The sequence below is a fragment of the Nipponia nippon genome, unplaced genomic scaffold (genome assembly GCF_047370975.1).
Source record: "Nipponia nippon isolate SJK-2023a ecotype South Korea unplaced genomic scaffold, ASM4737097v1 scaffold_18, whole genome shotgun sequence".
In the NCBI taxonomy this organism is placed as follows: domain Eukaryota; kingdom Metazoa; phylum Chordata; class Aves; order Pelecaniformes; family Threskiornithidae; genus Nipponia; species Nipponia nippon.
In genome coordinates, this window is record NW_028262334.1 from 3,087,106 (window position 1) to 3,102,822 (window position 15,717).

The following is a 15,717-nucleotide window of genomic DNA, read 5'->3' on the forward strand; positions in this document are numbered from 1 at the left end:
CCTCTGGCTACAAAGTTCACTTCTGAGAAAGTCTAGGCTATAAACCTCGCCAACACTCTCGTCAAACCCTACCCTGTATTTCTAAATCCAAGCATTTGCTACCCATCGGAAGCATGCAGAACTAGCAGTCTGAACTTACCTTCCATTTCTTTGAGTATCTGATACGTTTAAAGGAAAAGGAGCTCTGTGCTGCTACTGCTTTTCAGGGTTAAACCTATCCCTGTGCATCTGAGGTATAGATTGTCACCTTTATTATAGATCCCATTAGACACGTGACCTAGATGTATTTTTCCGAGCTGTGAAGCTGAATCTCTCCCACAGTTTTTTCTTGCCTCTCTCGTTCCTATGGTAACGATGCACTCTCTGTCCTCGCAGCGAAGCGCTGAAGCTGGCAGCAGCTCAGAAGTCCCAGCAGCTTGCAGCTTTGCAAGAGGAGAACGTGAAACTTGCCGAGGAGCTGGGCAGGAGCAGGGACGAAGTCACAAGTCATCAGAAGGTAGAGTGGCTGGAACGTTTCCTCATCTGTGGTGAAAGTGCTGCGCGTGCTGTTTCCGCTGATGCCTGGCTGACGTTGCACTGCATGTTTGTGCTTGAAAGATGAGTTGTTCTGAGAATGTTTTAAAATAAATTTGGAAGCCACCTGCATTGGGAGGTTAGAACTGCAGGCTAACAGAAGGTTACGTAAGCCGTGAAGGATACTTAGGAGGCTTAGGAATAAGCATAAATTAAATATGCTTTAGCCAAATGCATTAACAGACACTTGCTATTTCTGTCAGGAGTAATTTTGTTATACAACTGTGGAAATCTCCATCTACCCAGTACTAAGGAAATCTAGCTATTTAATTCTCCTCCTTATTCCTGCTCTCCCTTCCTACTAAAAAAAAAAGGAGTACTTGGGATGTATTTCAGAATAGTGTTTAAAACTACTTGGTTGGACTCTGTCTTTAAAAAGCGCCATGCACGTGTACGCTTGCTTGAACTTCATGCTGTGCACGTACATGAACAGTGCTGCAGCCAGGTAGTGGGTATTGGAGGACTAGAATCAATGTAAGATGTTTTTCTGGCGGTAGTTTATAGGGGAGAAAAAGACTCTCTTAAATTTTATTTTCCATTTTTTACTATTACATTTGAACATGTTGTTGGAATCTTAAAGTATGGGCTTAATTACACAGCTTATAACACTGGTACTTGCTAAAAGATAAATTAGATGTAAAGCCATTAAATATGGTGGGGTTAGTTCTTGTGGAGCAGTTCCGGTGACAGCCACACCATGAAGACATCTTTGGAAGATCTTGTCCAAAAGCAAGAACGTAGAAGACATGGGTTTATATATTGCCTTTCTGAGATAGCACTTGTGCAGAAGAGGGGTATGCCTGTTCCCAGCGACAGTGGGACAGATCTCTTACATCCTGCAACAAAACCTAATATTTTTAAAGCCAAGAGGCTGACTTTTCCCCAAGGGTCCTGCTTGGAAATACCGAGGATGGGTGACTACAGATCTGGCCATTTTCTAAATCCTTTTGGCTGCTGACAGGAGTAATGCACGAGCTCCTTCATCCTAAAGAGCTTTGGAGATGATTAACAAGAGTCCCAGACGTGTGGGCTCAACCACTGACTCATGCTGCATCTGAGTAGTGGTGTGGTAAGAGAACGCTGTCATCCCAAACAGCCAGTGGGAGCTCTGCTCCCCACTCCCACGTGTTTTCTTAAATTATTTCAGAATCTTTGAGGCAACCTATTATTTTCAGAAAGAGTTGTAACTTGAAAAGTATTCGGCAACATTGGTCAAATCTTTCTGCCTGTTGTATGTAGCCAGAGTTGATATAGAGAAAGTCCTCGAGGGAAGGGACCCTTCAGCCCACAAGGCGCAGGCTGGCAGCGGTCACTGCAATCTCAGTCCGTGGCCTCCGTTGTTTCCAGGTGACCGTGCGAAGGAGTCCCGCTGTCTGCATCCTGCCTGCTGTGGATCTGTCAGCAGGGATCCCTCTCTCATTGCCAGGATAGACAGCTGTAACGGGGGAAGCACAGGGATTAGTCGATCATCTTGCAAACTGGAACATTGTCAGTTCACTTGCACCGTAGCCTTTTCTGCCCGTGAGTAGATGGCTCCAAGATCGGAGATCTGGAAGATCTGCTAGAGCTCTGGGAGCTCTGTTGTAGCAAAAGGAAGAACAGCAAAATGGTGTCATTTAAAATGCAGGTTTCCTTCCGAGTGTCACATAACTAATGCGTGCGTCTCTTCTCAGTTCCGTATTGTTCACGTCTCGGGTGAAGCGTGAGGTCTGCCTACCCAGAACTGTCGTATTTCCTGGTAACTTGGGAGTGGAGGCAGCTGTTCTCCTAAAAAGCGTCCCCTGTCTCATCTGGAGCATGTAAAGTACTAACCATCCTTTTCATTCTGATAGAAACCTGCTGGTATCCTGAGGAACAGGACTTTTGTCGTGTTTCCTGCAGAACCTGAACTTACGGTCCCCTCGTTCTACCTCCGACTCTGCTGAGTTCTCTTAATGAAATGGCAACAAAACCAGCTGGCCTTGAGGAGTCTCGCAATCTTGAGCTAGCCCAGCCTCACTGATCCCCGCCACCACTTTTACTTTGCTGTCACTTGGGTGAATGCACACCGTGTTTAGGCACCAAGTCGCAGCATGTTTTGGGCTTTCTTGGTTCAGGCTGTCTGTGGGGAGTGAAAAAAATGTCACGATGAAGAACTGCTCGATTGGATTTTAGAGAACAAGTGTCCATGGTGGCAATGAAGAGGTCTCACGCAGAGCAGGGTTGCTCACGGAGCTGCCCTTCATGCAGTGGTTACTGAAACATTGGACAGCAGGGAGGAAGGCACAGAACGTGGCAGTGCTTCAGTCTGTGAGTTCCTGTGCACGTGCCCGTTAAAATGCAGTAAGAAAGGTAGCAAGCATATGTTTTAAGTATTTTGAGCAGTCGCTATGGTAACTATATAAATTCTAGCAAGCGTGTTAGTCAATTGGGTTAGTGAATCTGTGGCTGCATGTGACACACTTTGCAAAATTAATGAATACGCTTTCATGAATGATTTATCCTGACATCTAAAGGTTAAAGTGTCATATACTAAAGATGCTGAGGGGTGCTTTTCTGTATTGATCCATAAATAATTAGCTGTTTGTAATTAGTTAAAGATTCACATTCAGATAGATGCTGAGCTTGGGGAACTTTTCTGGCTTCAAATTATTTGTTGTGGCATTTTGGGAGCCTCAGACCTGCCCAGGCATTTTAACTTCATTGGAAAAAGTGTAGAAATACCTACTAGCTCAGCTGGTCCATCTTTTATTAACGGTATGTGAGAAGTCTGCTCTCAGGCTAACAAGAGAGTGAGCGGATTGCTGGAGAAATGTTGATGAGGGAAGGGGTGTCCTTTCTCCCCTTCTACCACGAAGCTGCTCAAGGCTCGATCCGTGACTGGATCCAGCTGCAACTCCCCTAACATAGTGTCCTTTACTTTTCTGTCTTTTAAATCCACTTCTGTCTTGGTCTGTACAAAAATCACTCATCTCTCCACAGCCGACCAGGGAACTAAAAGGGAGGAGAGATGCAGGGTTTATGCACGCAGTCTTGGAGCATTCCACAAATGTTGAAGGATTTTCCGAGTTAAACAGGCACTGCAATCTTTTCCTAAAATAAACTGATGAAACAGTGGGGTGTGTTTGGGGAGGCAGGGTGGGGAGAGCATCATGGAGCTCTGTGGACACGGCCTCTGGGGAGCAAAGGGTGAATAACGTCAGTAGGAGGCTTTTCCAATTGCGAGTCAAGAGCATGAACACCAGAAAGTTAAGCTGGCCTAGGGTGAAACGAAGCAATTTGTTTGTGGAATGTGGCCAGGTTGATGCTGCACAGTAGAGAAATGCTAGTGCTGGTGGAGGAAAAGTAGTCCAAAAAGCAGCTGGAAAAGTGTGATGCACAAGAGAGTGCAATGTGAGTCTGAGGGAGGGACCATATAAAATAGATGTTGGGGGTTCTGGAGAGGTGCAGCTCACCGGGATTTACAAGTGAAACATTTCTCCGAGTTTTCATATTCTTTTTTCCTTCTCTTTTTTTGTCATCAGTCTGTACAGCTGTAAGGAGTTCATATAGGCTGCCTCTGTGTAGGAAGCAGACAAAAATTCTAGGAAACAGGGGGCATGCTTTGTGCTGCTAGTGAAATTGCTGGTTTTGACTTGCCTGCAGGAAAAACTTGGCCGTACCCCCATAGTACTTTGGCTGCTCATGGTCTTACTGTGGGCACTTCCCTTGAGAGAGACATTTTGATTTTCTTTAAGACTTCTTAATATAAGTCTCTCTACACCCTTTTAGTATCTTATTTTTTGTATCAATAAAGTTGTCTGCTTAAGCCCCAGCAAGATGATACCAATCAATCTTAAACCTGGAAGGCTTAACGGAACTGCAGTACATGAAAGGAGAAGGTAAGCTGTCGGAAAATATGGAGGAGACAGTTGATCTAGGGGAGCTGCATTTAGCCTAGTCTTGGAGGCTGGCGGACAGCCTTCCTTTCCACTGGAACTTGCTTAACACTTTCTGTGCCCAACCTGAATGTCTGCGAAGTGCTGAAAGTATGTAGTCAATAAGAGATTATTTGCTGTTGTTCCCAGGGCTCTGGAGTTTCCATGATAGATGTATGTATGTATTGCTGACCTTGTGGATGAACCCTGAAAGCCTGTGAAATCTAAACAGAGACTGTGTTCAAGTCAAGGCACTGGTAGTTGCTACTATAAGCAGTTCTGTAGGGCAGCAGTTGCTGACTTTGGCCATTGAGTAAGAAGAAAGGAGATGGCAAAAAATAGTTAATTGGCCTGAAAAATACTTAATTTCTTAACCTTATCAGAAGTTCAGTTACCCCAGTGTTTCTGTGGTGGGGCTTTACAGTTTTGTTGTTGTACAAATTATGGTTGGTTGTTTTGTTTTGCTTTTCCTAAACCTATGTGTGCTGCCTGTCAGTTTGGACCCCAAGAACCTGCAGCCACAATATTTTCACTTGAAAGCCTTACTAGTTGTAAGGGCTTCAGGTGGCCCCGCCGAGTTACAGCTTCAGGATACAGTAACAGACACTAGGCCAACAGCTTTAGGGATCAATAATTTATCTCTATAAATAACGGTACAGTAACAAATACGGATCAGTAGTACAATTATCCAGGTCAAAACAACAGCAAATCCAGTAATTCACTAATACTGGGCTAAACATAATAGCCAGGCGCACAAAGGTTTACGGTTCTCTTTGGTGTGCATGGGGCCTGACAACACTGTATATACTGTATGTATCTCTCTCTCTCTCTATCTCAATACTATATCAATAGCAATACTAGCCTCACACCTCTCGTGTGTGCACAGGATGTGAAAGTACTATATAAAGCGGTAATAGCCACTCACTAGCTCATGTTCTTGGTCACCGAACAATTTGTGTTTGTGTGCGTGCGTTGCCCTAGTAGAAAACTGAGGATTTACTTTGAGGATTTGTGGGCTCTGTAGCCTCTCCCACATTTGTTTTATGAGGATAATGATGCTCAGATATATTATACTAAGGAAGCAATCCTTAGTGTATTAACTGTAGTCTTTTTGTACTTGTGTTTTAGCTGGAAGAGGAGAGATCAGTACTCAATAACCAGTTATTAGAGATGAAAAAGAGGTAAGTTGTTTTTTCTGATGTGAGTTTAACTGTAGAGTTCTACACAAAACTTCAGAAAATGTAATACAAAAACAGTGCTAAGAAACAAGCGGTTCTTTCCTGTTGTATCACGGTTAAAAGTCCTGAGGTTGTTACAGAGATTGGCTTACAGATGATATCTTCCCCATTTTCTTTATTAAGAGTGAGAAGGAAATGTAATTGTATTAATATAAGAACATGTTAAGCAGTGGTATTTATCATTTCCTCTTTAGTTATGCACCTCTTGCATTGTAGTAGTTCTCTTCATTTTCAGTAACCAGTTTAGTGTGTTTGGTTTTAGTCTGCTCTGGAATATTGGATTGTCCATCAGTCTGATAAATATGCGTGCATACAGATCTGACCCATCAAGTTCTTGAAGAATAATGGAAAAATACAGTCATGCTAGGGGTGGTTGTTTAAAAAAAAAAAAAAAGAAAGAAAAGCAGCAGTTATTCAGCCTTGTTCTCATAGCTTTGGGATATTGAGTTCCCTGTGGCAGCAGTTATTGCAGTTCATTCAGCACTGTTCTTAAATACCAGGAGATTTGTCCTGGGTGACTGGGGCATCCATTTGTAAACTGTGCTGTTCAATAAATGGTCCCGAGTTACAAAATTTACTGTCTTTCTGCAATATATGTATGGAAAGCTAATTGGCGGAGTGCCACAATGTCTTTAGGAAAATGTGGGCTTTTCAAAAGTGGTTATATAAATCCTTAGAAAAAGATGCAGCTCTCCATGACACCAAGAGCGTTCCAGGAAAAACAAACCAACCCCTGTTAAATTTCCTGCATTAATAATGGTGGCAACAAAGAACAGTGAGTGGCACTTCGGTATTTATGCACATCCTTAGCTACTTGGTATTAGACACTGATCCCTTTTTTATTCCCTAATAATCTCTTCTTTGGGAGGTGGGTCATACTCTGTTATAGCTCACGCTCTTCTGAAGGACAGCAGGCACATAGGGTATTACACAAGCTAAAGCTTCCTCAGAGGATGTAAGAGTTGGATCAGTTGTCATACAGAGAGGCAAGTCAGCGGCTGAACCTCCGGCTTTAACCAGCCTCATGAACCGGATCACTCAGCCCTCAGCTGCATCGCATAGCAGAAGTGTAAGTTGTTTTTTTAAGAAGAGGTGAAGGAGAAGATAAGGAGAGAAATCTTTAGCTGGTGTAAAGACCATTGGACACCCACAATAATTAGTGTGTTTACACCAACTGAGGATCAACTCCAGCATAGTTGGTGTGTAGAACAGGAGGGAAAAGGAAGGTATTAGTGCTTCTGACAGCTTAGGATGCTGTTCACGGCCTGTTATTTAACATGTTCCAAAACATGTATTTTACATAGTTGAGAGTTATTTTAAGTAGTGTAATACCTGAAAGTTACTTGAGGAAAGGAAGGAGAGAATAGGGACCCAAGATTCATGCAGTACTTTCCAGCAATTCTGTTTCATAGCATACAGTTTAAAAGACAAATTCTGTAGTAAGTTATAAAAAGCAAGGTGTGTGGCTCTGATTTTTCCTTCTCCTCTTTTTACTCTGTGTGAGCTGCCTGAAATAAGCTACATAATTGTGAAAGCATTAAAGTGAGTTTTAACATTACTTCACCTTCAGTCAGTTACACTGAGATGCCCAAGTTTGGCTTAATGACATTTCTCAACAGTGTTGAATAAACTCCAATAGAAAGGGTAAAACAAGTAGCAGAAACAGTCAGCCTCACTGAAGCAGACTGCAGGCCACTAGGGGTTAAAATACGCCAGCATATGACATTATTTGCAACAAAAAAGTTAGGCTGAATGAAGAGCTAATTAAATAAAAAAGAGTCTCTCTCTAAATTGCCGAATTGCACTGAAGTTGGTGATGAGATGAGCGATGATTTCTTCCTTTTGTCTTAAGAATTTGAGATACTGAGAGAGAGACATCTTTTTGTTTCAATTAGGTCAAATCGCTAGCAGTAGTTTTCCTGCCTTCCTTCCACCCACAGGAATTCTCTTCCTCTATTTTAGCAACTCCCTCTGTGAAACAGTCCAGCTAGGAGTAACAGGAGTTTGAGATTTATGAATCTAAGGGGGTTCTATGTTACTTCAGCTCATTAGGTTCATTGTGGGTTGCTAACTGTCTTACTGTCTTTGAGCTTGCGCTATTTATCGATACTCATTTCATTCCTCTCTCTTCCCTTTCCTACCCTTGCTTCCTTTGCTATATCTGTGTGTCTTTAATGGTAAGACTCAAGAAAGTCTATCCACGTTACAATAAATAATTTTTTTTTTTTTTTAAGTAAAGTTGTTGTACATATTTTGGCTGCCTTTGTCCCTTGGTGTCTTGCTTTTGTTTTGTAAAATACTCAGCTATATATATATATATATATATATATATAAATAGTCTATATTTTTTACCAAAACAAAAAAGCCCCTTGGTGCAAATTTAGTTCTTCCTTACAGTATTCTGCATTTCTACTCCATGTTTCTAACATGTGGTTCTTGTTATCTTGCATTTTTAAAGCTTGCCCAGTAACACTTTAAGGTATTTGCTTCATTCTTAGAATTTCTTATTTTTGTAGTAAGGGAAGAATCTGGGTGATTTTTTTTATGTTAAAACAAAACAAAAACCTCTCTCTCCCGTGACTTCCACACACTGCTCAAAATACGGGTTAACCTCCGCAAGAAAGTGAAATTTTAAAATGGCGTGTGAAATGACGAAGTCATTTTTATTGGTTTTCTTTAAGCCCTGCTGGCAAGCAGATATTTTGGACTTGAATTGGCGGGGGAAAAGTTTAAGTTCACCAGATCAATTTCCTTCCCCCCCCCCCCCCCCCCCAAATAAATACTTCCCACAAGATCTTTCTTGCAAGTTACCACTATGTAGTTATTTCACATTCAACATATGTTCCTTACGTTTACTCTCTCTCATATGAATCATACTACAAACGATACTGAAGCTGAGAGCATCAGTGGGGTAGACTCTCAGCTGATGCTGGAAGTGAACTGTGATCTACACTTACGTGTAAGTAAGTAGTGACATACACCTACTATGTTGGTAGGTTTTCCAGTTCCAGTGTTTTAGAGGGCCTCCAGCTGGAGCTGTAAAGCATGGTTCCTGGAGAGACTGTCCTGTAAAAGAAAAAAACAGTGCTACAGTGCAGGGACCTTTTTCCCCCCTCTTGTTTTCTCTCCTCTTTTCTTCTCTTGTTTCTCTCCCCTTGTGTTATAGTATTCTAGACTCCTGTATTGAATTTGTAAATATATATTCATATGCTCACAAACTGTTTGCCTTTTTCAACCACCTAAATGCTTGTGGTGGTTGAAACCAAGCCCAATAAATGGCAAGTTAACCATATTTGTACAAAAAGCATATGTTTGGTCTTGATCTCCAAGATGAAGATCTGACCAAAAAGTGGAAACATTGGCTAAATGACAAGCTCTTGAGCATGAGATGAGTCACTGGGGTTTCCATCTGCCCTCCTACAGCTGCGTACAGAGCAAAGGGAAGCCCGGGTGAAGTCTCAGGTACAGGAGAGCTTGTGAGCAGCAACTTCCAGATGCACTTTCCCCTTTCCCTTGCCTTAAGCAAGCGCTGGATTTGCAGCTCAGTGGATTGGAGAGGGCAGCTGTGCTCCGTCAGCAGCGTCCCGTGCATCGGTGGCACATTTCTTTCCCACACCACCACCCTGCGCTTTTGATCCAATTCAGCAAAGCATTTGAAAACACGGGTTAGGCTAGAGCGTGTGTGTAATCCTGCTGAAGAACACAGAGACTGCTGTCCTGCTTTTCGTGCTTTGCTGAATCAGGGTTGGCGAGGAGAGCTATTAAATGCTGTTGCCCTTTTGTTTTTTGTTAACAGGATATAACTTGTATTTGAAGGCCAGACCATGCAGTCTGCCATTTGTTGTGTTTCTGTTCATATTAATTCTCTCATTGTAAAAATACCAAAACCAAACTCAACCTTTCGGTTCTTGTTTGGTATCTGCATCAGCTTCTCTGAACCCCAGATTCTCCACTTGCTGCTTCCATTCCCGAGTATAATCTTAACAATGAACGAATTGCATTAATTGTGCTCTCATTGTTGAGTTTCCTATTTCTCTTGAGATTTATTGTATTTCATGGTCTGGGTATCGTGGCTCTCACTAACTGTAGATACTGTGGGTACGAAAACTTTTCCGTTTCAACTTAATAGCTGTCCCCTACCTACTGAGCATCGTCGCACAAGGACGTGTTCTGCTCTTGATCCTTTGAACAGTCCTAAGAGAGCGTAGTTTTGTGTAGTTACTTAAATGAAATCATTATGTCACTTGGTATCTTTGAAGTATTGGCTACTTCGTGCTTTTTGTGTAGTGGGTATGCATTCAGGTAGCCTAGTTTGTCTTCAGCACTCGCAGCTAGTAAGAAGAGAGGCAGCTCACTGCTGTGGCAGCGAGACCATGATCTTCTAAACCAAGGTGCATGGAATTGCATAGGAAACTGGCTGCACCTCCAGAAGCTCGGAGAGTTGACAGCTAGCTGCTGGGCACTGCTTGGTGCTCTGAAAAGCAAGTTTCTCCTCTACATAAATAAAGAAAAATTTCAAGTAACAATCTTTTTTCATTATTATTTTTTAAACAAACAAAAAACTTTTGGCTTGTAAGGAACTTCTGTAGCAATAGTCCTCACATCAGAGGACAGTTACGCATCTGTGTGTATTCTGTGACCTATCAGGAAGGCTCATTAGCATCAGCGTGAGGATGTCATAGCTGTGATGCCTTAAGATCACTGGCAGGACAGGATTTGTAGGCAGAAGCCACGTCTCTTGTTAGATCAGCTGAAAAGGTTGGGAAAACTGGACGTAGGCACGCAGAAAGGGGTTGTGCCTGCTCTGGAGGATTTTTTTAATCCTTCTTCCATGAAGTCAAACAAATCCCACGTGGTTTTGTGCTGAAACCGAAGTCGTTAAAGGCCCAGAAACTCTCGCAGTCCGTGTTTCAGGAAATGATGATGTTACTGACATTAGTGAGGACCAGCTGATATTTCCAGCATCATCAGTGCTTTGCATGACAACTTGTATAATCAGCTTTGCATGTATGTTTTGTTGCTTGTTAATAATTTTCAAGAAGTAACAAAACTCTGAAGTTAGGTTTTGTGGAACATTGTGCAACATGTTTGTTTATCCTGTATCTCCCCGGTCTATTAACTTGCTTCTTTAAATTCAAATGGATACGATGATATGCAGGTTCTGGCATGTACTACCTAGGTAAAGTTTTTGCTTTGTTTCCACAGTTGCAACATCTGAAATGCTTATACGTATATAAAACCTTAGTCAAGTACAGAACTGAAATTGCTTTTTAAGAACCACTTCTTACACTAGTCTAATACTTGAAATTAAATTAAAACTTCTTTAGGCGACTACAGTAATCTATTCTTTAGATGATTTCTGGTTGTATTTGGTTTTCTTTTAGAGAATCAACATTAAAAAAAGAAATTGATGAAGAGAGAGCATCTTTACAAAAATCCATCAGTGTTACTAGTGCCTTGATCACACAAAAAGATGAGGAACTGGAAAAGCTCAGAAATGAGGTAAATGAGGAACAGTGGGATGAGTCTTAATTTCAGATTAAGTTATGGCTAGAAGCACGTGGCTTTGTACACTTGCTGCTGAAGAGTTGGCTAATCGTTTTTCTTTATTAATTTAGCATAGTTAAACCGTAGAATGAAATCTTTAGGTATCTGTGCCTAGTTAGGTGACTGCTGGCATCTATTTTTGGTGGCTGTTAGCCCTTACTACTTCATTCTGGAAGGCCTAAGCATTCTTAAATCATTCTTACAGATCACGGTGCTCCGTGGAGAAAACGCTTCTGCAAAAACCTTGCAGTCGGTGGTTAAGTCACTGGAGTCTGACAAATTGAAACTTGAGGAAAAGGTGAAGAACTTGGAGCAAAAACTCAAGGAAAACAACGCACAGCCTTTAACTGTAACCAGCGCCTCAGGTAAAAGAGACCGCCTCTCTACTCTCTCTGTGCCTTCAGCTTTAATCCCGTAGATTTTTGCAGCTCTTAACCAGATCGTTAAAAGGAGGTCTAACTAATTGAACCTCCTGAGACATGTAGCTTACCTGTTGTAGAACACACCTAAGCTTTGAACAAAGGAAATCTGACCAGCTGCAAAATACGAAAGCTCCTGACATTGCTGGTTAACCCCGTTTACACCGGGGCGGGGGGCAATTTGACTTGAAATGAAACGTGCATAAACCACCACAAACAGGATGAAGTTTTATGGGGCTTCTGTGCGAGAGCCTCCCTTAGGCTGATTTTGGGTTTGCTTGCTGTAGCTGCAAAGCAACGTGTAGGCGTCAAAACAAAACCACCTACCTGAGCCCAGGACTGGGAATCCCACATTTTAGACACTCGCGCTTACCTTATGCTGAGCTTCTTAAGCCTTGTACCGCTACAGCCTCACCTCTCAACAGAGGAGCATTCCTGTGCAGATCTGTGAATGTTAGCTGTCACCTATACATAAATTTTTTTGTATTTTAATAAGTAACGTGCAGTATTGAATATGCTTCTGTAATGCAGTGGTCAAAAAAATGCCCCAAAGAAGTCACCCTTACCGAAGCTTATACTGAGTGATGAGAAAGCAGCAAGAATAAGATGTTTTGGAGACTGGAGACTGTTACGTTATTTCCGTCTCCGACTGAGCCGTTGTATGTGTCACGATTTAGATTACTGGATACTTACACCTTGTTTGGTTTTGTTGTTTTTTTTCTTTAAAGGTGACATTGCTGCTAATCTACTTCAAGATGAAATTGCAAAAGAGAAGCAGGTATTTGATCTGAAACATCAGCATGCTAAAACAGCAGTGTGCCTATAGGCAGAGTGAAATATTTTTCAAAAGACAGTTCCTAACAGATTTTGTAAATCAGGATTATAATGGGCAGATTTATCTTGTAACCTTCTGCTTCTGAAGGGAAATATTAATGACAGTAAATATTAAGAATCAAGTGATGAGTGATACTGGAGAAATAGTTCAGGTTACTGGAACATGAGGGAGCAAGCAGGAAAGCAGGGGTGGCAAGTTTTGACCCGCGGCCTGTTGGTGAGGTACAGCCCAGCAGAGCACCCTCATAAACTGCTCCTTGCCGTTCTTCCCAAGGGATTCTTGGATGTGAACAAGGAGTAAGGTGCGGCCCACCTGAATCTGTGGTGCTTGCCATCTTGGAGAAAGGGACTGCCTGAGCTCCCGTGCTACTTCTAAGCCTCTGCAGTTGAAAATGTTGATCTTTGCTGCTTCTTCACTGCAGAACTTCACTCAGAACGAGGGTTGGCAGCAAGAGGGCAAGGAGGTTGCTCTGTCAGCGTGTGCTTGGTAACAGGAAAAATGCCTGTCGGAGAGTGTGATAATCATAACGAACATGTGAAGTGCTGCCGTGCAACAGGCAGCCTGTGACAACAAACACCTAGGAAACATGGCTAGAATAGAAGCACCTTCTGCTCGTTATAAAAGTCCTTGTTAGATCGCTGATGTCAGTCATGTTCATTAAAAAATGTCCTTCCTAGTCTGTACAGAGCTCAGAAGTAGTGTAAGTAACACACACTAACCAGCAGTCTTTTTCTGTTTTTCTGCCTCCTTGAATTCACCCGCTGATGGCAACGCTTCCTTCCAATCAGCACGAGGTTTGTTCCACTTCTTGGCTTCCTTTATTTTATTCACTATGTTAATTGGCCGAGCATGACTTGATTACGTTCAGCAGTGCTGCTGCAGTGCTGGCCTGCTGATCTCTGGGGCCCAAACGAGCTTTGGGAGATGCCGTACGGGTGCGCTCCGCTGTCCCACTGCCCCTCCGGGACAGCTCTGAGAGTATCCCGAGGGCTGCAGGTTCAGAGGAACGGAGATGCTGTTCCGATCAGAATTCCACAACTGGATTTGTGTTCAAAATGTAACATGAGAAAAAGAACTGGATCTCTCAGTGGTGGGTTGAGACCCACTGATGTCTGTCAGAGGTGTTGGCTGGGCAGAAGTACCCAGCTCCCTGGACAGAAATCGTACTGAGGGGCTTGGAGGTCCTTTGGGAAGTTCTGTCCCTTGTTCTCTCAGCGTCCGTGGGTGCTCTTTGTAATACAGCGATCCAAGGGTAAGAGTTAATGCAGATCTGCAGGTGTCAGTTTGAGGGCCGCTCCTTTGTTGCTCGCTTGCTCCGAAGCGCAGTCCCCCGCCTGCTGACCGTCCTTGTTCTTGACCATCACAGATCGACTTCCTGAATTCAGTGATAGTAGATCTGCAAAGGAGAAACGAAGAGTTGAACTTGAAAATACAAAGAATGTGTGAGGCAGCCCTCAATGGCAACGAAGAGGAGATAAATAACTATGACAGGTAGAAATCCTAAAGGGAACCTTGGCTTGTGTTTTGGGAACTGTTGGTAGCAGTCAGTTCTGTCAGCGGCACAGTGCACCAGCCCGATTTCAGCTGTCGGGAAGGACACACGTACCTGGTGGTGCAAAATGATCACAAACACGGATGTATCGTAACGTATTTGTTGTCTTGGTCGAGTTTGGCCCTTTCCAGCTTAAGTAGGAGAGTCTTTGCTCTCAAGAGGCCGGTAGCTGCATTGAGGGGGGGAGACCCCGTCCAGAGAAATAGAACTAAAACCTATTTCATATCTTGTGACTTCAGATCTCTGCTAGCGAGAGAAGAGAAACTAGTTTACATGTGTTCATTTTTAACTAATGTCTGTGTTTGTGCAAATATTTACACAAACAGAGCAGTTTGTTTAGTAAATATTATCGTATAAGGGAGTACAGGGGTACTGCAAGGTAGTCAAGATGTCAGATCTTCAGAAGGGGTTTTGTAATTTTTTTTTTATTATGTTTTTGTTGAGCGCAGTGGTGTTTCCTTAGTTTCAATAATTATGAGGCAGGCTATGGAAGCAGGCCTTTCTCCTTTATGAAGGAGAAGTACCCTGCTTGACTTGCCCTGGTGCTGATCTTGCAGTGAGGAAGAAAGCCTGTCGAAGAAGAAACCTCGTCTCTTCTGCGATATCTGCGGCTGCTTCGATCTCCACGACACCGAAGACTGCCCGACCCAGGCGCAGATGCCGGACGAGCCGCCCCACTCGGCTTACCACGGCAGCAGGAGAGAGGAACGCCCCTATTGCGATACCTGCGAGATGTTCGGGCACTGGACGGCCGACTGCAACGACGACGAGACCTTCTAATGCAGCGCGCGGCCGGGAGGATGGACTGACTGCGCGCCCTGACCGGACGATTTATACCACCAGCATTTGTGTGCGCTCAACGTCAGGAAAAGGGACGGTGTTTCGTACCCCCTCGCTCCCATTCCCCCTCCCCATCCACTCCAGAATCAGTACATTGATAAATATTTTGCTCCTCCGCTAATAAATACCCTATCTCCCATTAATAAACTTAAGTGAAATATAAATAAATGATTTAACAAATGACTTTATGCTATTTCTTCCCAGGTTCTGGGTTTGTTCCCACTCTTAACAAGAAATGCCCCCATGCTGTTGCATCTATTGTTGGGAAAACACATATAGGAATGAAGCCCTATAGTTATATTAAAGCTTATTTAAATACCTTAAAATTATGCTGTTAATTTTCGTATTTGCACTAAACCATTTTAAGGCTGAATTTGTACATTTAGATTTTTAAGCTTTTTTTTTTTTTTTGACACTGGACTGGGTTGAGAAACGTTTCATCTTTATCCTCATTGACTCATGTGACTGTGATTTCGCTCGGTGAACGTGAGCTCGGGGTTGTGGTTTGACAAAACGTGAAATCGTGAAGCAGGTAAGAAACGGAGCTGCTGTGGGGTGTTTTAAAACCCGTGCGCTGTGCACACCTGCAACAGGTTGTGGGACATCCTTTTTTTTTTTTTTTTTTTGCGTTCTTTCAGCTTCTATATAGCGTGTGTGGTGTGTGTGTGTATATATGCATATATATATTAAAGTTATATTTTGGGAAAAAAAAAAAAAAGGTGTTTTTTTCTTTTGTATCTTTCTGTTGTCGGGACCGCAGCGGGCTCTGCGTGGGGACGAACGCGCCCCGTGGCTGCACTGTAAATAAATAGAAAGA

General features: G+C 42.8%; 1 protein-coding gene across 6 annotated transcripts in view; it reads left to right on the plus strand.

Moving 5' to 3' along the window:
• The window catches only part of CLIP1 (CAP-Gly domain containing linker protein 1), a 74,216-nt gene extending 59,132 nt beyond the window's left edge, over positions 1-15,084 (plus strand). For 5 of the 6 annotated variants that reach the window (XM_087754975.1, XM_087754980.1, XM_087754977.1 and 2 more), the window contains 7 exons: positions 376-496; positions 5,598-5,650; positions 11,092-11,209; positions 11,460-11,619; positions 12,402-12,451; positions 13,875-13,999; positions 14,618-15,084. In XM_087754975.1, the coding sequence (XP_087611101.1) occupies positions 376-496; positions 5,598-5,650; positions 11,092-11,209; positions 11,460-11,619; positions 12,402-12,451; positions 13,875-13,999; positions 14,618-14,840 (850 nt within the window). In that variant the 3' untranslated portion in view covers positions 14,841-15,084. Of the gene's footprint in view, positions 1-375; positions 497-5,597; positions 5,651-8,165; positions 8,187-11,091; positions 11,210-11,459; positions 11,620-12,401; positions 12,452-13,874; positions 14,000-14,617 lie in introns of all 6 variants that reach the window. The other variant, XM_087754974.1, reaches the window with a different exon arrangement.
• Positions 15,085-15,717: the final 633 nt, after the last annotated feature.